A 24,054-nucleotide genomic window follows, 5' to 3' on the forward strand; every position below is an offset into this window, starting at 1 on the left:
ATATGGTGGGGTAGCCACGGCAAAAGGACTTTACACATTGAATAAAGAAGTTCAAAATAATTTTACCATCTAATTTATTTACATAGCACAATGTAAAACAAACATTGCATACAAGTATTTACAATTTGGCATGGAAGTGTACATTTGCCACTCACACAAGACGGGCCTTGAACCCCATCTAATGAACCAATGAGCCTCTCATTGTATCCCTTTTCATATTTAAATTCCCACCAAAACACCACCACCATTCGATCATTGTGACCAATCTGGGGAGTCCTCACTAAGTCTCTTAGTCTCCACTGCTACATCCACAGCATAAACCATCCAAAACAAGTTCTTTCCAAACCAAGCTGTACAGATTGTCCTTGACTGAGCCTACCACCAACACTACTCCCATCTATCACCAGTAGAATGAATTAGTGAGGAAGCCAGCTGCCTTTGATAACCATCCATTGCCATTCTGTGGCGCGCCACCTAACCGTGTCATCGGTTTGGTCTCCACTCGTACTGGACTAGCTTCATCAGGGAGGTACTCCGGAAGATCATGGTTTTCTTTTTCAACTTCAGCAGCACATGCACCAAACACTATGAATTTCTGAAAAGGCAGAAAAGTTTCAAATAACTTGCTTTGAATCCTTTTTACCCGAACCAAAAGCCTAAAAAGTGGTACATCTAGAAGACCACAGTGGTCATTCAAGCAATGACAAACAGATATTTTTCAACAAGAAGCGAATCAGATTGAATGGTTAAAAGACAGAAGACCAATCAAATCTCAGAGAAAATGCCCCAACAAGAATGTCCTCCATGTGTTGTGTGAAACAGTTTTTGAGTCTGTCCATTCGATTGTGTTCTTACCTCTTTTCCCTCATCGTCACGCACAACTTGGACGGCAGACATGGTTCCACTCATTCCAACAGCATGAACAAGGGACTGGAAGAAAGATGGGGCTATTTGAAAACATGCTGCATATATTCAGTGCTTGTTTGCATTCCAACAGGGTCTTATGACATCGCACATCACATCAGGGTCGCTGAGGGCACAAAAACTGGTCGCCATGACAGAATGTTGATCAAGAACCATCTTTTCATTTGCCTCTTGATATAGTTACCTCAGGTGTGACTTCAGCTTTTGCTCTGATGATGGACCTCTTCTTAGACAGATCAAATGTGACGCTGATCAAGCCCTTGATTCGTAAGAAGTTATTGCGACACACTTCCAAGTCGGCTTTATCTGTTAATCCCTGAATCTGGAGGATGATTTTCTTAGACTTCCCAATCTGACCAGCGAAGAAGAAGTTTTTATTGTGTCTGCGAGATGTCTGTATTGGTGTGGTACGGATGTCATTTCCTGATGCAGTTTCTTTGAGAGGTGTGAGATGCCTTGTAAAGATGGTTTTTAGCTTCTTGGCAAGGTCTTGGACTTCGCAGTTGTAATCCTCCCTGGAAAGAAACCAGAAAGTGAATATCTCTCATGCACTCTGCAATGTTTATGAAGAATGTCCTCCTTTCAAACTTAAAACAAGCTGTCAGCTGGATGCATGCCAACTGGAAGTAACCAGAAGATGTCCATTTTAACTTGACCCTACACTTACTTGTCAATGACACTTTGTAACTGTTCATGAATACCCATGAAGCTGGAGAGGAAAGGCAGCTGTTCAGCACACTCTGAGAGAAGGTCTAGAGTCTGGAAAAAAAGCAAAGTTTTGACTTGGGACCACAGCAAATTAATCAATACAAAATGCACGAAGGCGAGCAGAATCATTGGCTGATACAACTTCCTCCTTTTTCTTCAATAAATTGGTAGATTTTTAAAGACATTGGCACAACCAACTTATTTTCAAAGCAGGAGTGGTTATGTTTCTGACATCTTCTTGAATGATCGTATTCTTCCATGCTATCAGCATATCCATGGACTATGACCATGACAAGGGATGTACCATATCAAAGAAAAGAGCAATCATACATGCCTCCAATGCCATTTTGACCACATTTACATCTTGGTTAGACAGCACCATCACAAGGCCACCAACACAAGTGGAATCCTGAAAAATGTAAGAGAGGTTATAAGCTGAAGCAGAAATTGGTAATGACAGCGAGTCCAAAGGTCAAGCAATTAAGTATAGTTTCCTCTCAACAAAGACACAATTGAAGCTATTTGCAATTGTTATCATGGCATGCATCTTCAGCTGAACACAGTGACAGTAGGCCTATCTCTTTTCCATCTTGATCTTGGTCAGGAGTCAAGTGTACTTACACTCGCCAGGAACTGCCTCTTGACTGGATCAGCAGCCATACTCTTGAAGCCGGTGATCATGGTGACAGCTGCTGATTGCTCCATTACTGTTGGTTAATACTGTCCTGAAATTGAAAACAGTTTGAGAAAAGGTGTAGGGCCTAGGCCTACAAAAAATAGATCATTTGTCGGATGATCAAAAAGGGAAACTTCCACCAGAACGATAAGGTTGTAAAGTGATCAGTAGGCAATAATCATTAAAAGCAAATGTTGAAATAGGATAAAGATGGAAAAATCGTTGTCTTACACCAATCCGAAAGAGATACAAAGAAAAATAAGAATAATTCTGATAAATTTCCTTTTAAATTTCCAGCGCAGAATTCTCGACTGTGATTGGCTAACCTCCGTCACCCAGTGCATTGTGGTCAGGTTTCCGGTCTGGGAAGTTTAAATTGAAAAAATACACCTACACCAAAAAAGCAACCAAAAACATTTTTGTGATAATTACCCAACATCAGAGGTACATTCATACAGTTGTTCATACTTGCGTGTACATTTTAGCGTGATATTGTTATATCCAAGGCCAAACTTTTATCAAGAAGTTGTTCTCAAAAGTTGGCATTTTCTCATCAAATACAGTATACAGTACACTACACTAGGCCAACAGTACAGTACACTGAATTACTGGCACTGCTGAGTGATTCACTATTATTATGGTGTCCATGCAATGCGTCCATGCTGTGCTTGTTGCTTCACTCGGATTATCTTGGATATCTTGAACATGACATCCACATCGTCATGTTTGTTGTAACTGGATTGTGTAGTCACATTTATTGATTTAAAACTAAACGTTTGTAGGTTGGTTCAGGTTAGGAACCCACCCCCTGGTATTTTTCTGAATAATTCTTTTTTCTTTACAGATCATTACCATTTGCGTTAACTGTTGTGTTGTAGAGCTTAACGAGTGTCCCTTAATGAATGGATATTATTGATGTTATCCGAGTGGTGATGGACCTACTCGGCCTAGACCTTTTCCAGCTGGTAAGATACATACATGTTTCAACAGTCCTGCAAGCAGAGAGAACTGAGTTTCTTTACAAACAATTGAGTTTAAGATGGATTTTAATGGTTAACATTAAGACAGTCCCTGCCTTTTTTTATTTACTCACCTAAGGGGAAAAGACTCACTTGCTGTTTCGGAAATTCTGTGAATATTGATGGTTGTAATTTGTTTTCCTTTCTTCTTCATTTCACTTTCAGCCTGTCTGGGATGACGATGAGAACGATATCCGGCATAGGAGTTTTGTTAGAAGGATAAGTTCAAAACTTCCTTTAAGGCCAGCCAAACGGCTCAAATTTCAGGTATTAATTGATTTTATGAACTTGAGAAACGCCTTTTTTTCAGGAGCAGATGTAATCCATATTGTGAAAGCATTCGTCACAATGACAATGGCAATGTACATGAAGGACACAGCCTAAGACAAAAAACAGCACAGCGAAACTGTTCCTGTTCTTATTTTGGGATTCTATCTTGGGCTGTAGTTGACACCAGTGTCTTGTGATATTGGGCCGGTCTTAGCTAATTGTTCATTCACTTCCAGAAAGATCTGCTGTCTTTAGCAGCAGCAGAAGAGACAGAATCGGAACAAAATCTGATCCGTAATTTAGAGTGTGCTAGTTTGGCGGATGTTGGATGGCTCAATGAACAGTCATTTTACAATGGAATTGAATCAAGGTATGTACCCACTGCAGTTCAAATCTTGAATCCATTTTGAAACATATGAAGTTGACTTTTGTGTTGAGCATCAATGGGGTAGCTCTTTGAAAGTTATGTGAAATTTGGAATGTAAGAGAAGAGGACTACTTTTAATCTATTGAGAAAATCAAGCCTCCATCATATTTAGACTAAATCCTTATCTGAACAGTATTTACCTCGAATTCAATCTATGTATAGCAGCATGCGAAAGATTATTCAGTTTTGTTTCTACAAACCTATCACTTCTACAGGTATCTTTTCATTCTTCTTACAGATCTGATGGATTAAGGAGAAAGAGTGTGATACCTAAATTCTTTGTGGCGAATTCATTAGAGAGCAGTCTGTCAATGTCAGATAGCCAGCTTTCATCCCCTATGAATAGTGTGTCACAGTCTGCATGTAGTATTGGGCCAAGTTTCTCAACACCGGATCCTGTGGCGCTGCAAAAGATCAGTGATCTGGAGGATGAGCTGGGCAAGTTACGCCAGCAGATCGCATCAATTGTTCTGTCGCAAGAAAATTCAAATAATTCCAATGGTAAGATATTAGTGTCTTCTTGTATTTCTTCCACAATAATCAGACCTTGCATAGACTTAGCTAATCCTGAAAAGCCTCATCACTGATATATTGTATGCATACTTTCCTTATTTTGACATTCTTTAATTGCAGGTTCTAGTGGAGAGCCAGTGCCCCCACCTCCTGTGCCACCATGTGGGATTCCTGCTCCTCCCCCACCACCATGTGGAGAGCCACCACCACCCCCACCACCACCCCCTCCAATTCCAATTACAACCCCAAAGAAATCATTAGCAGAGATTATCAAAGAGGTGAGTTTGATTTTGTGAACTGGTTTTTGCTATTTACAACTATGGTTTTAAAAATGTATTACACTGTTAATGGAAGAATTGAAATATACCCCTGAGTGTCAATTGAACCCTTCTGAGCAATGGTGGCTGTTTAAGACAGAATCATACATTAACATCTTTCAATGTGACATCTGAAAAGTGATATTTTCGTTGTCAAAACATAATTCCCAAGTGCGAAGAGTTGAGCAGAGATGATTGTTTTTTCAGAATAAACGTAAATTAGGGAAAGATGTGGATGGATGCAATGCCACACCTAAAATACCCTCCAAAAGAATGGACATGGCTGAAGTTCTTAAAGGATTAAGTTCCGTTAAACTGAAGTCGGTTGAGAGGTGAGTTCATCAGGGATTTCCGGTTTTCAAAGTTCTTGTGCACTGTACTGAATTCTGGTAACCATGATTTGTTGCTGTGTGATTGTTTGGTGCTGAAGTGTAGTCAATGAATACCTTGCACCGAGTGTAAAGGATCCTTGCCAGTGCATGTCTGCTTGTTTTTTTCCAGGTCACCAGGGGGCACCCCAATTAGGCGCCAACCCAAGGAATCTGACCCCTCTGACGCTGCGTCACTTATTGCCCATGCTTTGAAGAAGAAGTTTGCCAGGACGAGACAGTTTTACAGTCCAAGTAAAGAGAACATCAGCAATCGATCTTACGAGTCATCTCCTGACAACAGCCCTGTTGTAGTAAGTACATGATTGCAGCAATCAGATGGCAGCATTACTTCACCTCTTACTGCATCCCTGGTCATGAAGTCTCATCTGATTGATTACAACTATATAGATCACAGATATCATAGGACCTACCTCACAGAGGCCCCTACGGGCTCCAAGCTCAAATTCTGGGCAATTTATGAATCAACTTCAAGAATAAACTGCAGACTTTATTTCACTGGTGTTTTCTCAACTCGCGTTGTCAAGTGATACATACTTTCATTCAAGCCAACTCATCGTTATCTCCGTTTTGTTACAGTGCGCTCCAACACTGCTGAAGCCAAGTCAACTTCGCAGGAAATCCGGCCTGCTTCAAAGTAAGCAACTGGTTGCAAGTCCCCTGGTGGAAAGTTGAGGGGTCAACATGATGATTCTCTGAAACAAGATGGTGCAATGACCTCTTTGTGTAGAGTTCATGTTTGAACAGCTCCACTCTACTTGTTGGTAAAGGATGGGAAGGTTTGTGAGAGGTGAATCCTTGTGGATTGGAGCTGGGGAGATCTCTCCTGTGTACATATGAAAGAAAATAGGACAGCATTCTTGTATCATGGAAACCAAAAGAACTCTGCACATTTGTCTTCAAATTCCTGACTGTTGATGACTAAGAACAGTGCATGCACACTTGTATACTTGCACACAGATTGTATATATCACTTATGTTATGCAGTGAACCACAAATTTTTAAAGGTTTTGCCATCAATGATTGGAGTATAGAATGTGATGGATGGCCAAGTGTCATAAGGCTAGGGAAGATTCACCATCTATTCTATAAACATATTTTTTGCCTTCTTGGCAGTAAATAGCCTTCAGATATTCTAGTCCAAAGCATGAATTGGACTGCAAGTTCAATAGAATGTGAATTCCATATCATGAAGACTTGAAGACTTGACTTAAAACAATGTGGTTGGCTGTTTAACCCTGTGTTAACTTGTTTGCATGACAAAGTGTGTAAGTTGGCAGTAGTGGGACTGGAGTTTCACTCAACGTACTTGGTACTACTTTGCTCATTGTGATGAAGAGATTTGTAGGCCAGATTTGTTATTGAATCAAATTAGTGTGTGAACTGTGAAATTGATTCTGTACATACATCTATCTTGTTTTATTACTATAAATAAAAATATGTATCAATGGTCATGGTGTCTTCAGTTTATGCACACTGATCAGCCTTCATTCCACAGTGGTCAATTTGAATAAGGCTCCATCCCACATGCAGAAGGATTCCAAGGCTTGCCTTGTTTGTTCCAAGGCGTCTTGATGACCAGATGATTGTCCACAGTGATCTGTGTGTACAATGTATGGTTGTGACATTGTCTTGATTGGCTCTCTAATGTGAGAATAGTGGAAAATATTGCCACATTATAACAAATGGTTACCAATGTTCCGGATCATTTGATATACTGCAGTGTACTGACTCATGATACTTGGAAGTATCCTACCAATATATCTCATTCTCTCATAACATGCCTTATATACTGAAGTATACTGTGTCATAGAAGTCATGATTTCAAGCCATTACGTGCAGTGTTGGCGAGATGATAGTTCAGTGTTACGGTCTCGTCTCCATGTGTGGGCAATACGGTAGCCTGTCCAGAAGTTGATTTGGCTCGTTGGAAACAACTTTAGAGATCAGTTTTAGTTCCACGCACCCCTCAGTACTCGAGTCCTCATCCTGGTCAATGAGTCACGACATTTTATCGATTAGCATTTGACAATTAATCAGTTCCTGGTTAGATAAGCTTAGTCGTGTATGTGTGCGTTATATGTCCTTGCTCTGATGTAGATTAACATGGTCTCCTGTCAATTACGATGTATTTAATCCTTGTTATTCAAGGTGTAGTCATTCGGACTCATACCATCCAAATTAATTAGGACTGTATAGGAGTGTCCCCACTCCTGGGCCGGGTGGGGGTAGGTTTTCAGCTGGCGCACTTGTGACACAGTGGGCCTACTTTCCATAGTCACCCTTACTGATTAAAAGTCCCGTTGGTCGTTTGCGGTTGGTGACCCCGCCTGATTATTCACTTTAACTACGGGCTGTTAACGACACCGATATAAGTCAAAGACACATTTACTTGCTAATTTCATTCGGCATGTGATATGATCCGGCGGTGCCCGAGGCCATCTCGCCGGTGCTCAGATACTGTTTCTTTAAGAAATAGTAACCCGACTCCAAGACAATCTGCATGAGAACCTCTTATTCTGGACGGGGTCACGAAATCTGGTGTGACAGCCAACCAGTGTATCTCCCGGAAACGCACGGGGACGGCTACCAACCAGTTCTCGATCTCAGCCTGAGCGAGGACGACAAGTTGACAGGTTGGCTATATCCATGAACTGGCACCAGAGGCCGCCACTACTCCATACCAGAGACTGACTCGAGAGTTAGAAGACCATGAATATCGTTCAAGAAGAAATACAAAGATATGATTAATCGCTGAATACATTGGTTTATTTCTTAAATGATTCTTCTTTATCTTTCTACTTGTACAAAACACTCAAATATCACGCACGCAGCCACAAACATTGGTGACGCTGTCCATTCACACAAGTTATAAAAGTATAAACAGTTTAGTGTACTTCAAAAACACTTTGATTTACGGAAGGAGCACCCATCTCAACAACAACAGCGGCAATAGCCGCACCCTTGTGGACGAGCTTGATTTCTTACCGCATGCAGCCAGGCTCTCAAGCCAATCAAGTCCTGTTCAGGAGTGGAACAAACAGCTAACAAAACATTTCCGACCATTGATATGTCGTAATAATACGTTTTTTGTGTGTCTTTGTCAATGTGTACAATGTATATGTCATTGATGATTGACAGCGTGGTTGTGACAATGTCTCGGAATAATGGAAACTTTACCGATGCTTTGTCCCCCATTATTCTGACTTCACGATGAAATTAATCGACTTATGATACATATTTCTTATACAAAAATGGAGAACCATTGGAGTTGTGAACCCACGTCTCGATCATGGAGGCCATTCATGTTACAAGAGGCAAACTAAATGGACAGTGCTAGTGGGCTTTCGTCCACGTATCTGGCCCTTGTAATGAAAGGACGTATTATGAGTACATGAAGTTGTGAGATGAAATTTAATAAATACATTATGCTGTGACAACAAGTGATGAAGTCTAAAAGAAAGAAAAATACAAAATAAACATTAATTGTAATGCTGATTTTCAACAAGAGAAGTGTTGACTCAAAGTGGAGAGAAATCATCTCGACTTGGGTTTATTACAATAGCCAATGCATTTATAAACTAATATATCTCCTTCATATCTGTACAACATGGCCAATGCACGGAGAGACATAAGAATTATCATCAGTTTAGTGGGAAAGTCGGAGAGAAAGTGTCACCCAAGTGCTGGCCAAACCGAGACAAGACTTCATATAGCGGCCTACTTACTATAGAAAGAAAAGCCGACGTCAGTAGTTTTTGATATAAGTAAGGCTTGATAATTAGAGTAATTAACATGATGTGGTGGCTGACGTGAACGCAGGAATTTCCAACTGTCTGGTAGTGATTAACCCTCTCGGATACACGGCATACAGACCATCAGGCTCGAGTGGACATTATAGAGAGGTTTAGGAATACACTGAGTGACTAGTCCGAACCCGGATCGGCACTAACTTATGACTGCTCGATAATAATGCAGTGGCACAAGTATTGAATAAAATCATAAATATTGCACGAAAAAACCCAGTTAATGCAAGACGAATCGGAATGTGCCGAATGAAGACCGGGTTGAACCTATTAATGTTCATCTTATCTGTTTTATCTTGTTTCTAATAAATCATGTAACCACACCTTGTCTATGTCTCAGTGCAATTCTATCAACGTGATTTACATTCAATGTGAGCACATACGCCTATATGCCTGTTAAGTTGCAAGTAGGCCTACCACATAAAAATTCAATTTAAAATCATGCGGAGTGGGGTCGGGTAAGGAGAGAAGGTCAATCTCCACATCTAGAGCAATGGAAACGGCATGAGACATACTTAATGATGGTTTACGATTTCGGGGTCGATTCAATTACAAGATTAAATCAGCTACCACTGAGCTTGCAATGTATAAAAACAGAAACGAACTTTCAAGAATACGAACATCCAATACAATGTATGATGGGTCCGATGAGCATGGTTTATACTAGTTCTTGTTGAAGCATGGTCTTCTCGAGTACAGAAGTCCATGTTTGAAGGGACCCTCGTACTAATTGAGCGATGTTTTACTTTCAGAGGAAATAAGAAGGATATGTCTGCTGCACTAGAATTCCGTCGCCTACTGGGACTCTACAGTCACTTAGTAGGCAAAGCTAACAGAATGAGTTGCATAGGTCATAGCAACGGTACATTCTTGAATATTCAGACTTGGTGAACCTGTGAACTCATACCCAGGGTTGATATCCAGCATGGAAATTACTGCTTGATTAACATGCCATACGGCTGTATCGGAAATCACCCATGCAACTCAAAAGGTAACCTACATGTACACAATGTAGTTACCTTACCTTAGAAAAAAACTCATGAACTCTGCTTTCCACCTTCTGAACCTGAGAAAAGAAGCCCACCATCACCCTGCTGGCCGAGAACCAGCGACTATACCGGTATTTGTGGCAGCTTTTTCAGTACGTGGACAGCTTTAAGGGTGACATAACCAGAATCAATAAACGAAAATACATTATTTGCCGTCTTTACCCAAGTAAGACACTTTGAAAACAAGTCGAATTACTTCTCACTCATAAATGTGTTAATTAATCAAATGGTGACGATGACTCGGTCTTATTCCCACGACCAGGGTATTCAGACCATCAGAAAGTGTGACTTCCGAGACGACTTCCGATCTGTGGGGAAACTTCTTGCCTTGCTCTAGATTATTGGTTCAAAAGAGCGCTCTGACGCAAAAGAAGAGGCGGCCCAAAGTTCCCAGGAACTAAACTTGACATCGTGCAGGCAGATTCATGAGAATTCAGTGGTATGGGCTTACATGTATCAATATCTCGAAGCAGGCGTGCGTCATCTCTGCGTAGACTTCGCTGACGGAGTCGCTGATGGTTTCGGGAAAGAACTGCATGTGGTGACCCCATTTGTTACCAGCTGATCGTGTTATCGAGACCTAGAAACCTCATTTTCTTGAAGGCCTGATTGGATTTATCAAGGGCCTGGTAATGACGCAATGGAAAGTGGGTTAATCCAGAAAGTTCCCAATCCGAAGCTGTTGATTACTCTCCTTCGACATACATGAACTCGTCGTCAAAACCTGGCCAGAGAACACAACTGTGCACACGGTTTGACACTCTGCACAATTTCTCCTTTGTACATTGTTTCTTTCCTTTATAGAAAATAGTTGAATGGTTTCTGTTCTTTGGCTTATCCACGATATCAGTTACATTTGTTTACTGGCCTAAAGTCACACATTTTTAATAAATGCAATCAAAATATCACATTGAGATTTCGATATCTGCTCACCAAAAAATAGAAAAGCCATTCATGACAGTTCCTAGAGTATCACCAAGTATGGATTCTAATCTATACTTGGTATTATGCATAATACATGTAATAAGAACGGAAACAACCTCACATTAAAGTAAGATTGTGTTAAAAGTGATGGCACTCATTATGCTGAAGACCCCCTGTTCAAAAGATGGCCACCACTAAATAGATTCTTCACTCTCTAAATATGCCACCAACCTTAAACAGTCTTGACCGTTTAGCGCCTATTTGATACAAATAAGAAAACACATTTAAAACTTTGTGATAACATTTTGATATTTTTGGCTTTTTGAGCTGAAAGCAGAAGACTCCGAATCGGCTACTTTGATGAACTTAACCTCCAGAACTGTGATGAACAAGATCACCGTTTGTTCGGACATGCATGGTATGTCAAGTCAAATTTTTTTCCCGCTGAATCTGATCAGGGATCAATTTGTCTGAATTGGAAATCATAATTCTGGCGTCAAATTCACCAAAGAGGCCGCCCGACAGTGACCTTTTTTGAAGGTCACGATGATGCTATAGAGACTGATCTTATCCCGTTTGCTCTGTGTTCTATCATTCTCCAAGTGGCTGAATCATCAACAAGAGGTGACTCAGCCACCCACACTTTGCTTTATCCAGCCTTGACCAGTTTCAACGCACCCGGTTGGCGAGGTACGCCGATGAGGTCACTAAACCAGGTTATAATCAGGTCTAAGTGACAGATAATCAATAGTTTTCCTGCAAAACACTTGACATTTCTGCCAAATCACAGTTGCACTTCCCCAAGCAAGCACAGTAAACTAGGTCACTTGCTGAGATCAGCAATACCTGGTCTTTGTCAGCGCCGAGATCAGACAGGAACCACCGTCGTCGATGTCGTAATTGTCACTGTAACCCTCAGGGTTGTACATTGTAAATGATTCATCGTCATAGTTACTGCTTTGATTATAAACCATTGGATTCTGAGGAACTTTCGCATTGTCATCCTGGCATGACGGCATGTTGTATTGATAAGTTTGAGGCATGACCTGACTGAAATTGTCCAATCCGAAGTATTGATCAAATTCCTTTTTGTCTACGTCATCGAGTTGTTCCGCTGTTGAAAACTGTTGTAATACTGTCAGATCAGGGGTATTCGTATACGTACTATCCTGTGATGATGTCATATCGAAGGTGTTGTGGCTTTGACCCTGTTTTGAGCAACTGACTTGGGTGAGATCTCCGTTACCTTGGTGATAATTTGCTGGCATACTCACTGTCCGCCGATACGTCATCTGGTCGTGTGCCTCCATCTTGGGTGTCGTCTGCACAGTGGATGTCTTCTGCATGGCATTCTGCATGGACAGACGTGTAGATGTCAGGAGGGTAGGGCTGGAGACGAGGGCTCTCAATGTGACAAGGTTCTCTGATGAGGTCGTCAGATTGGTGCTGGTGGGTGTGTACACCCGACTGAAGGAAGTTGGGGTTCGCTTAGAGCCGAACATGCGTAGGAGGTCGCTCACCGGTGGTGACTTCTTTTGGGCAGATGGGAATTGGAAGAAGTTGTCTTTGCGTTCCATCGGTGACATCTCAGGTGTGAGCAGCCCAGCTATGCCTGGAAGCTTCTCCAAGGCCCGACTCTGGCACCTCTGCTGGACGTCTGGGTTAGGGCTCGTGCACGGGGATGACTCTGGCGTAAGCATGGTGGACCCCATGCTTGGACTGTATTCCTCTTTCACCATGATGCTAGGGGAAGGGACGGGACCTTTTGATTCGACCTTGCTTGACATCCGCCTGGACACTCTCTTTGGATGCTTTCGTCTGCGAGGCCTGTATTTGTAGTCGGGGTGATCTTGGATGTGCTGCAGGCGAATCTGCTCAGCTTCCTCTATGAACGGCCTCTTGTCTACGATATTTAGGTTGCGCCACTTCTGACCTGTAACGAAAGAAATGGCAGACATGACAGCACCACCATCAATTTTGTAGCAACTTATAATACGACCACCTGCTTCCTGTAAGGACAAAAGAAAACCATGAAATAGATTCAAGATGGCTGCCGTCGACGCCATATTAGATCGGTAAATGTATTGCTTTTGACTGAAGTGGTTAATTTATTCCGTTTTGGTGTTGACTTTTTTGGCTTCGATTAAGTTTGATATGCTATCGATTCATCTGAGATAGATCACGTCGAGTGTGGGTGTCCTGGTGACACGCAGAGCTTGTTGACTTGGTGTAATCACTCCCGGAATCAAGTCATTAAGGCTTGAGTGGTTTGGACGAGGACCAGTGCAGTTTTCCTGGCATGTTTTCCCAGGCCTGATGGCGCAGAGAAGTCATCCATGTGACGAATGTGGAAATTCATACAGGAAATGATCAGGGGAAGTGTTGCACAACTTTCGCAAATCTTGCGATATCTCATGCTGCAATATTGCATAAATGTACGAAGGACTGGTGCTTGTCGTTTATCATCATTTTTCTAGAATCAATAAAACATCCACTTTTGAAGCAGTGCAAGTTCGGCCCATCTTCCTCTAAACACAGAACCAGAGTAGGCGGCGTGTGGGAGACGATTCTTGACCTCTCTTACAAGCGCACTGTACAGATCGAGAGTATATCTGATATATATCAACGATTGCTTGCCAACATTTAGATTGAGTTAACCCGGCCACTTGTCGGTAGGGGCCTGCCTGTAATGTCCTTATTTCTCAACTCGATCGATTAAAGTACAAGCCAAGATAAGCAATGCCAGCACTTAGTCCAGATCTGAAAAGCAGCCTGCCATGCCATGAAGCGCACCCACAACATACTTCTTTTGACTACAGCTTCAAGACACGAAATGGGTCACCAAATTCTTAACAGAAACATGAAGCAAAGTAGCTTTTTCTGGGTGGATACTTAATTGCTTGCTGGCTTGTTTCCTTCCCGCCTACATCACCACTGATTAACACTGATTATAGGGTCTGGTACCATTTCCGTGAGCCACAGGTTTCCCGATACTGAGCACACGGTTACCAGCTGACTGCCCAACTGCATCGACGGAGCGTTCTGCCCGCCGGGTTTATCGAATGATCTATCATCACCAGACACGTCAACATCATCATGCACCTGCATAGTTTGTTGATGTACCGTCAACTACAATGACGAAGACTTGAATTATGACACTTGTTTGTTGATAATACTATGACAGACCTACATGTAATTTAAGACGAATGTCTAGAGGTTCTCTTCATAGCGGAGTTCAATAGCAAATTGCCCGAAGAAGTGACAGTTCACCAACCGAGTCAGTTTTATGCTCCTCCCCTCGCTCGCGCACGACCGTGAGCTCGGTAAGTGCCGAGTGAATGGCCCTTGAGCGCAGGATTGGGCAACGTTGGCTTGCTGGGCATAAAAAGAACAGTAAGAAATTTGCAGAAACCAACTGTTAGTTCAATAATTCCATGCGAATGCTGAACATGTGACACTATTTTGGAGGAAACATGCATAATGCAGTCATTTAGTAGTATGACCTCTGCCATTAACTGCTCTCATTAAGCTATTTTCGCCAAAGTGGCAGATCTGGGGCTCAGAATGTGGTCATATGCCTTCGTTTCCTAGAACTCAGCAGCATCCGGGTGTTTTTCATTGCTTAATTGATACCATAAGCATCCACATGGCAGTTGACAAGCGGACTTGTCACATGGTTGGGCTATTTATATCTTTCTGTGGGAGGACAAACTTTGGCCCCATCTTTTTTATCTCATCATCAGCTGAGCAGATGAGTAAGCACTTGTAAAAGTGCTTTCCTGCTTTTTCCAAGACTTCTAAGGTTACGTCGGTTCTAGTTTCGTCAGAGACTCTTGCCCACATGAAGCTCCCGATTGGCATGCAAACCAAAATGCTTTCATGCTTTATTAAGTTACCAGTATAAAGATTTTATGCTCTGCACATCAAGCAAGTGACGAATTCTGTATCAAATGGTTATAAACTATATTTAAAGCAAGTTTCCACTCCCACGGGAAACTGTCTGCACAACCCCACATCCCCTGGGCATGGTTGCACCGTATGGTGTCAATTTTTCTTGATTCCTCGTCGTCTTGCTTTACCACTAATATGAAAAGAATTTCCACCAGAGCAACAGGAGACGTCAGTGCCAACGTGACACCAACCTCGTCCAAGTCATCTTACCTGAGGAATGTGAGTTACATTTATATGTATTTTCAATAGGAGTTCGCAGAAGTCGTGAGCTTGGGTCCAGGGTAATAGGGTAATGGTTCCCCCACTCAGAGCTCTGTGATATGTAGGTTATCATCGGACGGGTTAAAGGCGACTTTCCGGAGTCTTTCCGGTTGCCGCACGTCTTCGTGACTTTAGTTTCATAGTCATGGATACTTGAAGCGGCCTGTCTCGTCTGCTTAGTACACGTGGCCGGCCTTATTGTAAGAGTGCATTGCAAACTTATTTGTCGATATGAAATGATATTTGCCCGACTCGGCCATCTGACTTCCAAGTTTGTTATTAACTTAGCCACCTGTCACCTAGATTAATCAGCCCTCTGACCTGTCGTTCATAAGGGCGAACGCACACGAAGGACAGATTTGACCAATTTCTGACTCAAGTCGAAGTCTTTTTTCTTGACTAACACTTGGCTACTTGTTCCGTCGCCAAATTTGTCAAATTATAAATTTATAACTGGCCTGGATGACGCATGCAAGGCCGGAGAAGCGAACATTTACCCACTGATTTCCTCAGGATGGGATGACGTCATCATAATTGTGTCATCAAACTTGTCATGAAGGCCATGCTTCTACAGTTTTACTGGCCTTCGTGATATGTAGGCCCAGTTGTAAATCTTCACCCTTTCCAACTGAAAACCATTTTGCAAAATTTTCAATTTATAGATATGGCCCACGTCATCTAATACATGTACATTCCAACCAACTTTACCCGACTGCTGATGGCACGTTGATACGATCCAATTTTCAAGGTAAAATTCCTTCTCCGCCTTCATCTTGTAACCATGCAGAAGGCAACCTGTTTGCCCTGATTAGCAAGCCAGGTAGGTTTCTGCTGTGTCGAGCTGTGAAACAACTCAACTGCCAACGTATACATTCTTAGAGAAACCAAGACATGCATTGCAAAGGAACCTCCTGCAAAAACTCTTGACGGTAATACATGGTAGGCAAAAGTATGATAAAACGTGGTAATAAGAAGTAAAGGCATCAATGGAAGTGTATTGTACGCGCCGGTCACCGATCCAAAGGTTGACCGCGCTCAACGTTGCTTAACTTTCACTCTGGGGCCAACGCGCCAACCACTGGGCCATAAAGGAATTTCCTCATGGCCGGCGGGTTAAGCCGTGCCATATACCTGGGGGTTCTATACAGGAAGTGAGAACTAAGAAAGGCATCAATAAAAAAATTGTTGCCAAAACTATGATATTTGCTGAGAAAGTTTTGAATGACCAATACCACCTCTTGTCTTTAACTTGCTGATTCGTCTGATGATGGAAGTGATCACGATAGATTGCCAGCAGGGCCATCATGATCGTGAAGGCCAAGTGAAGAAAGAGATCATTACTTACCTAGCATCTTGCTAAGATCAGCATTGTGTATATCAGGATTCTGTGAAGCCAGCCTCTTTCGCTCTGACTTTGCCCAAACCATGAATGCATTCATGGGTCGTCTGACGTGGTCCTCTCCCCTGCGTGTCCGTCTTCCGTCGATGGAGCAAGCTCTCATTCCCGCCATCATCCAGCGAGCATGCCGCGACTCCTGTGTCGTGTAAGGGGCAATATCGTCCATGTGACTTGGTCCAGCCATCCGCTCAAGTTCACTGCTAAGTGAGTCAGTCATTTGGCCACAAGTTAAATCTAAATCGCAATCCATTTCGTTCATAAGTTCTTCTCCCATCTGCTTCGATTTCCTGATGTAATATATAGAGGCTATCAACGGCTGAACTTTTGAAAATGTCCGAGCTGCGCTTATGACACTTCTGTGCGCCACGTGAGTCGATTTCACTTCTAGCAATCGGAGAACAGCTGACTGACAAAACTGCCATTTATCTCGGTCAACACATTCTCAGCCAATCAGAATGATTTCACTCTCAGATTGACATGACCTACTCTGATAGAGCTTCATGCAAATTGATAACATCGCCTAGGTAGGCTTATAAAGTTTCGGTAATAATTCCCGGTACCTTGATTTATATTTATGTAATCTTATTTTACCATTGCCTTGTGACCTCAAGTCATCTAAACACTTCTGCAAACATTTTCAACGATTTTGAAAGTAAAACCACTTGAGAAGTAAAAGCATGGCCATGACATCTGATGGACTTCATAAACCCACCCAAAGAAAATAAAATCATCGCTACATCGATATACAATGTACAACTGAGACGCAACAGATAGTATGCAGTCTGAACCACCATCACGAACATCAAGGAATAAACGTCTTTGCACTTTTAAAGGGAACTGCCCGGGAAAAAAGGGGAGTTTTGCACGGCCCGGTCAAAACCTTAGGCGGGAATAAGGTTTCATTGATAAATATAAGGAGTTTCAAGGCCCCCAAATCACTTGTAAGGTTCAATAGATACTAGCCTTTCATTGGTTTACCGTTTGCGTATCATTTACATACTCTCATTTTGAAAAATATGACAATATTTACGATCACGTTATTGATTTTTGCAACATTTTCGGTAACGCGCCCCTTGCGGATCTGTAAGGTATCATTCGGATGCTTGAAAAATGCTTCGTCTCGTCGATTCGCTCGCGGATAAACGCATCAGGTTGACTGCAGCAACTTTTAATTGTTGGAGACAGAGAAGGAAGGAATATGATTATCAGTTTGATGAAAACTTTGCAAAGTTTCTTCTTGGGACTCGAAATCCATACTACTATTCTCTCCATTTTCCATTTTCTCCTCTCTCCAACTCACTACTATCGCTATTGACTGCGTAACATACACTAACATTCTTTCGCTATCATTGCTAACTTCATTTACTAGAACACTGGCCTCTTTGTAGCCGATTATGTAACCCATAGTGGAAACACCTGACAGCGCCGCCCGGCATGATCCACGTGCTGCTGGCATATTTATAACTCATAGTAAATAAGGTTGTAAAAATATGCAAATGAGATGCCGTATATGGAAACCATGACGTCACTAAGCAGTTCTTATTTCTGCTACGGGTGACGCTGTTGCTTGCTTCTGGAGGCGCTATTCAACCTCTTTAAGGTTTCCACTTTGACCCCCTGGTGGCCAAGTCAAGAATCAGATCGGCACAGTAAAGTTGCTTTGCAGTGATGTCACGTCCCAGCAAAGATTGTTCCGTAGTTACATGATTTCCGTTATGGTCCAGTGGTCGGAGTTGGGCCCAGAGCTGGAAGTGAAGCAACGTTGAGCTCGGTCATGGACGGGTGACCCGCCTCGTAAAATACAAAGGTGCTTTGCAATGAGGTGATATCTCAGTAAAGATGCTTTGCAGTGAGCTAATATCTCAGTGAAGATCCTCTGCCCCTAAGATCTTCACTTGGTGCTTTACTGTGTCATGGCTCATTTGCCAAATAAGGAGATTGTGGTGGTAATGCCAGGGTAATATTCCGCTCTGTATTTCATGTTGAATCTATCATGTCAGCCACGTTTACCTTTGACACAGAGGAGCAATACAACATTGCAAATTAATTCAATTTTCAAGCGGATGTGATATGATTTGTTTACTTGGGCAAAATCCGGTTACTATTTTGGGTCAGAAATAATTTTGAAGTAATTTGGGATTACGATTATATTTTTCACGTGCGTTGAGTGTTTTGGGAGAAAAACGCGTTTTCTTTCATGTGTTAATGGTACTGTGCCTAATTGCCATACTATAGTGCCTGGTTTAATTCGAGTGGTTTGCCAAGGACGGTGTCCTGGTTCTATTTCCGGGTACAGAATGAGCGATCCTGGCCAAACCTATCCCATCTTACATGCACATGTATGTACATGATGCATAATTAAGGTCCCGTGTACCCATTCGTAGTTTCTTAACCTGAGACGGGATGCGAATCCTGAAGGCAACTCGTAAAGCCGTCATACAATATCCATATGACATGAGGATGGAAAGCACTGTGAGAGGTCCTTATACTGTTATATGTCACTCTCTCTTGTAGCTGACTGGTATGGCATGTAAGTCCAGGATGCCCCTTATCACCTCCCACCAACCACGATCCCGCTGGATCTCGTTATTTTCCCGCCATCGTCATTTTAAAACGAACAAATGGGGCAAACTAGGGTCGATTTTGGTTGAGGCTGGAGCTAAAAATCCTAGTTTGTTTATTTTGGTGACTGGTACGAGTTATATATAAAGATGTTCAACCACCCATTCCCACTCAAACAGTTGATATTACCATGACAAGGGCCCTATACAAAGGAATAATCAATCCTGTGATTCAGGCCTACCCATATGCACTGTTGGTTTTAGAAAGCCTGACCTGAGAATGTGATAAATCAAACTGGACCATTAATCATGTGAAAAAAGTCCTTTACGAATTGACATTGGCGATATTGACTCGATGTGGACGTAATTAACCGCGGAAATAATTAGTCGATATTTTTGTCCGTGATTACCGTATTTTGACCAACTTTTACTTTCTTTTTCAGTTTACGTTGTATCTTGTAAATGTATCTTCGTAAAAGTCTTCTTGGGCGAAAAACCTGTTGATGTCGAGACGGTAAACGAATAAGCTGGGTGTAATAATCTCCAGAGAAGAGACAATTAACATGTAGGCCTACACAAAAAAACGTTAGGAAGTTTTTGCAAAGACCCCTAAACGCCAACGCGAACATTAGGCCTATCAGGATGAAACAATTGAACAGATCTTTCGCGCGGGCTTTTCGCTTTCCGAGAAGTCCCTACTAATATATAGGGACCATGTATGGAGAAGGAGGAGGTGATCGCTGTGTACAGCTGCAGCTTCGACAAAGACTAAAACAGGTTCCAATGGCACCAATTCGATGACAGACACTATTGGGCCATTCAACACGATGACACAGCGCCAAACCAGCTGCAGCCACTCTCCACACTAGACATCTGGAGATTCCGTGCGTGGCAAAACACTCATCTCTCACATTCCTTCTCGGTGATGTCACGGTGAAGGTTTCACCATAACCATACCAAACGTCTCCGTGCATTGCTATCTACAATCAATGCACCTGAAACTGATAATGGTCACATGTCGATAAGAGGTCTCAATTCAAGTACATGTATATCAATGTTGGTTTAATTCTTGACATTTACTTTTTTAGGTATACTTGATTAGACTCTTGAGCTTTTTCGACGCTCAATGTCAACAACATTCTTTACAATCCCTTCTAGAAATGTCTCATGGAGAGAATGGATTAAGGATCTCATGGTCCATGGAATCAACAATGCTGCTGTATTGACCGATATAGAAACAGTATCCAAAAACATTTTTCATCGCGCTTGCCTTTCGTGTTACTGTAGGCCTACTACGCAATACATGTATTTATTTCTAATTGCCAATTTGTTCCCAGGTAAACGGTTCTCGTGTATGATCTCAAACTCTTCTGCCTTTGAACGTGGAGGGGTCGAGCCGTAGCAATAATTTCCGTAATCAGGCTACCCATTGTGGTGCACCGTCATCAATAAAAGGGCTGGAAATATTCTCCAGATGAGCCACATTACTTTCACACGAAGTGTCTCTGTGTCAATGTGCGAAGACCTGTATCGATTCGATTCACATGTGGTTTGGAAATCCCGACGGGAGTTCTGAGGTGTGTTGTAATAGTGTTGGTCTTTTTCCCTCTCCGTCGCTTGACAGTTGGCCACAATGGGTAGCCTGATTACGGAAATTATTGCGACGGCTCGACCCCTCCACGTTCAAAGGCAGAAGAGTTTGATAGTCCTGAAATATCGACTGATATACCTAATGTACACCATGCGGTATCGGACAAACATCACGGGGTCACCTTGACGGGAAAAGAGAGGGGGGAATACATTACGGCATTCGATCAGTGGCTTGCGCAATATAATCTTTAGACAGAGGGATATATAAATATCAAGAAAAAGAAAATCGAAACTAGATTTGCTGCACTAAGTTGACCCATTGTTTAAAGGCCACTTCTGGGTTCGATACTGAAACGGCTAAAAAGATCTCATTCCAAAGTTATCGTTCATCAACCCCTGATAAAGCTGAAGCAGTTCATCATGGTTTAGTTTCTCTTGTTTATGGACCCACGGAGTGTGCTGCTTGACCCCAGGCCAAGTTCATTAAGTGGATTAGTTAACAAATAAATCTGGAAACTTGGACCTATCCTATACATAGGGCAATATCAGTATCCATTACGTTATAAACGGGTAAAGAGTTTCTGCCTCTGACTGTTTGGCAGATGGTGGTGGGATTGTTCCCGGTCGCACCACGGTTTAGGTGGAAGCAATGACAGCATGGGATACACGTACTTTTGTACTCGCTCGATTGCACATCACTGAGACAAAAAGTACATGCATTCTTGCTGAACTACATCCTTGTGACCATAGGATCATTCGCCATAAACTCCCGCCTCCCCTCGTATGGTTACTCGTTGTTCCAACAACCTTCACGGCTAAGCTGTTTGGTCTCTGATCTGTTCCAACCAGCATGACGGTTCTTGCCTGGTCGATGTTCTAACCACCGTGGCGGCTCTGCCTGGTCGATGTTCTAACAATCGTGGCGGCTGAGCTGTTTGGTCTCTGATCTGTTCTAACCACCATGACGGTTCTGCCTAATCGATGTTCTAACAATCGTGGCGGCTCTGCCTGGTCTCTCTTCCAACAACCGTGACGGCTAAGCTGTTTGGTCTCTGATCTGTTCCAACCACCATGATGGTTCTGCCTGGTCGATGTTCTAACCACCGTGGCGGCTCTGCCCCTGGACTCTCTTCCAACAACCGTGACGGCTAAGCTGTTTGGTCTCTGATCTGTTTCAACCAGCATGACGGTTCTGCCTAATCGATGTTCTAACCACCGTGGCGGCTCTGCCTGGTCACAGTTTACCAACCGTGACGGCTTTATCTCTTTCCATTTCTTACACTAATGATTTGGCATCAAGCACTCCTTTCAAAATCGTTTTTACTTTCTTTCTTAAAGATGACATCGCTTGATAAGCATTTTGAATTGTCAAATGAAAGATAGAGGGAGACACTCGATTACAAGTACATGTAGGTTCTCTCTGGGGGCTCCGGTTTCTTCCTCCAACGTTTCTGTTCTCATCTCTATCTAAGTTACTAATGAGAGAATAACTGCGTTGATTTTCGCAATGTTTCATAGCGACCCGTAATTATGATCAGTAACTCCTTTCTAAACCGTTTACAAGACAACACATACATATAGAAGTTCAAACAGTAGTTTAAACTTTCCATGAAGATGGCAAAATTGGCAGTCAGGACTTGTATATGAAATATAAGTTCCGAAGATGGGTCATAATTGAGATACAACCAGAAGAGTTGCTCAAATCTATTTGGTATAATACTTATGATAAATATACATGTTACCATTAGAGTGGTATTTGTTATAGATGTTTCTATAGACGAAGGTCGTTTTCTTCTTGACAGACTAGTATCTCTTGCGCTTATGAAGATAGCACGAATGATGCCGATGTTGCAGATGAGAAGACATACAAAAGGTATATAAATGATGATTGCATTAAACACCTGGTCAAACACAAGGTGGCCAATGAAATGATACGTGCAATACCATGATCTTAAATCTTCATGGTAAGACCGAAAGAGTTGTGCACACCCCAGGACTGTGCCCAAGGAAATGATCACAAATACAAGTTGTTTCGACCGTCGCATCGTGCAGACGGTTGCAGCCTTCAGTGGCCAGGTTAGAGCCACGAATCTGTCGATTGCCATGACGGTCAATAAAAGAGGAGACAGGATTAAACCAAAATGAAACATTGCGAAGTAAAATAGACAAAAATATGTCTTGATGGATGGTTCCAATAGAATGTTCGAGGCGACAACGAGTAGATACCGCTGAATCATTCGGCCAAAGATGTAAGCGCTGTCAGATATCGCGAGACATCGCATGTAAAAACACGTGGTTGATTTGCTGTACTTTGATTGGTTCATGAGAAGGAAGCTCAGGATGTTGCCAAGCATTCCGACTACCACAAGAATGGGTGGCAGGATGGTTACCAGGGTGAAGTTGACAATATTGAGAACAGGGATATAAGAAATGGACTTTTGAATGACGGGAGAGCTTACTTCTTTTGAGATTGTGTGTGTTTCCTCGCCGGCCATGATGCGGATGTTTGAATCTGCGTATGTTTCAGTCAGAATTAGGAAAAACTTTATTTGCCCCGCATTAGGGCCCCTCTGTCCTCCAACTTGTTGTCACAAGTAAACCTACACGAAAGAAGGAATTTGAGCGACGACTTAATACAAGTATCCAATTGTGGCATGTCCAACACTGTTTCAAGGGTAAGCTGATGTTGAACTTGACGCTCTTCCTCATGCGAGCATGAGCAAAAATATGCATCTTTTTCGAATTCTACAAGAGCGTCATTTTTAAAAGATCAACGACGGAAAAGTGGATTAAAATGGAAGGAGGGACAGGTGAAGGAAACTCGTCGTTTCCAGCTTTCGAGGGACCGTCCGTTCTGTAGATCTGCCAAGTTGACAAGGATTCCAACTCCTCAAACCCGACCTCGTCATCATGATGGCGTAATTGCCGTCATTAGCACAGGGATGAGATATTTTGAAGCCGTAAATCCCTGCACGAGTTAAACATTATGTGCCTTTGGGCATTGTGTCGAAACGAGCTAATCGAGCAGGCAAACATATTATTTTGAGCATAACGTTTTTGCTTCAGTCCTAATGGCTTTTGGCCATCGATTAATGACGAATTGGGTCGGCATCTGAAAGATAAAGGGGGACACTAGATAGGGTTTTGTCTCAGCTGCTCCGGTTTCCTCCTCCAACTCTCTAGTTCTCATCTGTATCTAGGTTACTGTTGAGAGAACCTTACTCCGCGTTGATTTTTGTGATGTTTTATAGCGACACATTATTATGATCA

General features: G+C 42.4%; 4 protein-coding genes across 5 annotated transcripts; 1 reads left to right on the forward strand and 3 right to left on the reverse strand.

The window, feature by feature from the left end:
• Positions 1-137: 137 nt before the first annotated feature.
• On the reverse strand, positions 138-2,613 carry LOC135486413 (armadillo repeat-containing protein 1-like). Of its 2 annotated transcripts, XM_064769175.1 has the most exons (7): positions 2,540-2,613; positions 2,254-2,357; positions 1,967-2,041; positions 1,592-1,683; positions 1,109-1,439; positions 856-930; positions 138-595 (listed from the first exon to the last, which is right to left on the reverse strand). In XM_064769175.1, exons 2-7 carry the CDS (start codon positions 2,335-2,337, stop codon positions 401-403), a joined length of 852 nt encoding a protein of 283 aa, XP_064625245.1. In that variant the 5' UTR covers positions 2,338-2,357; positions 2,540-2,613; the 3' UTR covers positions 138-400. The 2 variants fall into 2 exon arrangements, with proteins under 2 accessions (XP_064625245.1, XP_064625246.1); XM_064769176.1 differs by lacking the exon at positions 2,540-2,613 and having other exon boundaries at positions 2,254-2,365.
• LOC135486412 (mitochondrial fission regulator 2-like) lies at positions 2,025-6,686 on the forward strand. The gene is made up of 10 exons (XM_064769174.1): positions 2,025-2,050; positions 2,606-2,752; positions 3,153-3,273; positions 3,493-3,594; positions 3,834-3,967; positions 4,263-4,525; positions 4,658-4,815; positions 5,062-5,186; positions 5,356-5,536; positions 5,823-6,686. Exons 3-10 carry the CDS (start codon positions 3,211-3,213, stop codon positions 5,916-5,918), a joined length of 1,122 nt encoding a protein of 373 aa, XP_064625244.1. The 5' UTR covers positions 2,025-2,050; positions 2,606-2,752; positions 3,153-3,210; the 3' UTR covers positions 5,919-6,686.
• A 1,304-nt stretch (positions 6,687-7,990) lies between these two features.
• On the reverse strand, positions 7,991-17,026 carry LOC135486114 (transcription factor Sox-18A-like). Its single transcript, XM_064768643.1, has 2 exons — positions 16,580-17,026; positions 7,991-12,955 (listed from the first exon to the last, which is right to left on the reverse strand). Exons 1-2 carry the CDS (start codon positions 16,905-16,907, stop codon positions 11,859-11,861), a joined length of 1,425 nt encoding a protein of 474 aa, XP_064624713.1. The 5' UTR covers positions 16,908-17,026; the 3' UTR covers positions 7,991-11,858.
• A 5,027-nt stretch (positions 17,027-22,053) lies between these two features.
• Positions 22,054-23,355, reverse strand: LOC135487257 (G-protein coupled receptor 183-A-like). Its single transcript, XM_064770781.1, has one exon. It carries the CDS (start codon positions 23,277-23,279, stop codon positions 22,260-22,262), a length of 1,020 nt encoding a protein of 339 aa, XP_064626851.1. The 5' UTR covers positions 23,280-23,355; the 3' UTR covers positions 22,054-22,259.
• Positions 23,356-24,054: the final 699 nt, after the last annotated feature.

Source organism: Lineus longissimus, chromosome 4 (assembly GCF_910592395.1).
Source record: "Lineus longissimus chromosome 4, tnLinLong1.2, whole genome shotgun sequence".
Classification (NCBI taxonomy): Eukaryota; Metazoa; Nemertea; class Pilidiophora; order Heteronemertea; family Lineidae; genus Lineus; species Lineus longissimus.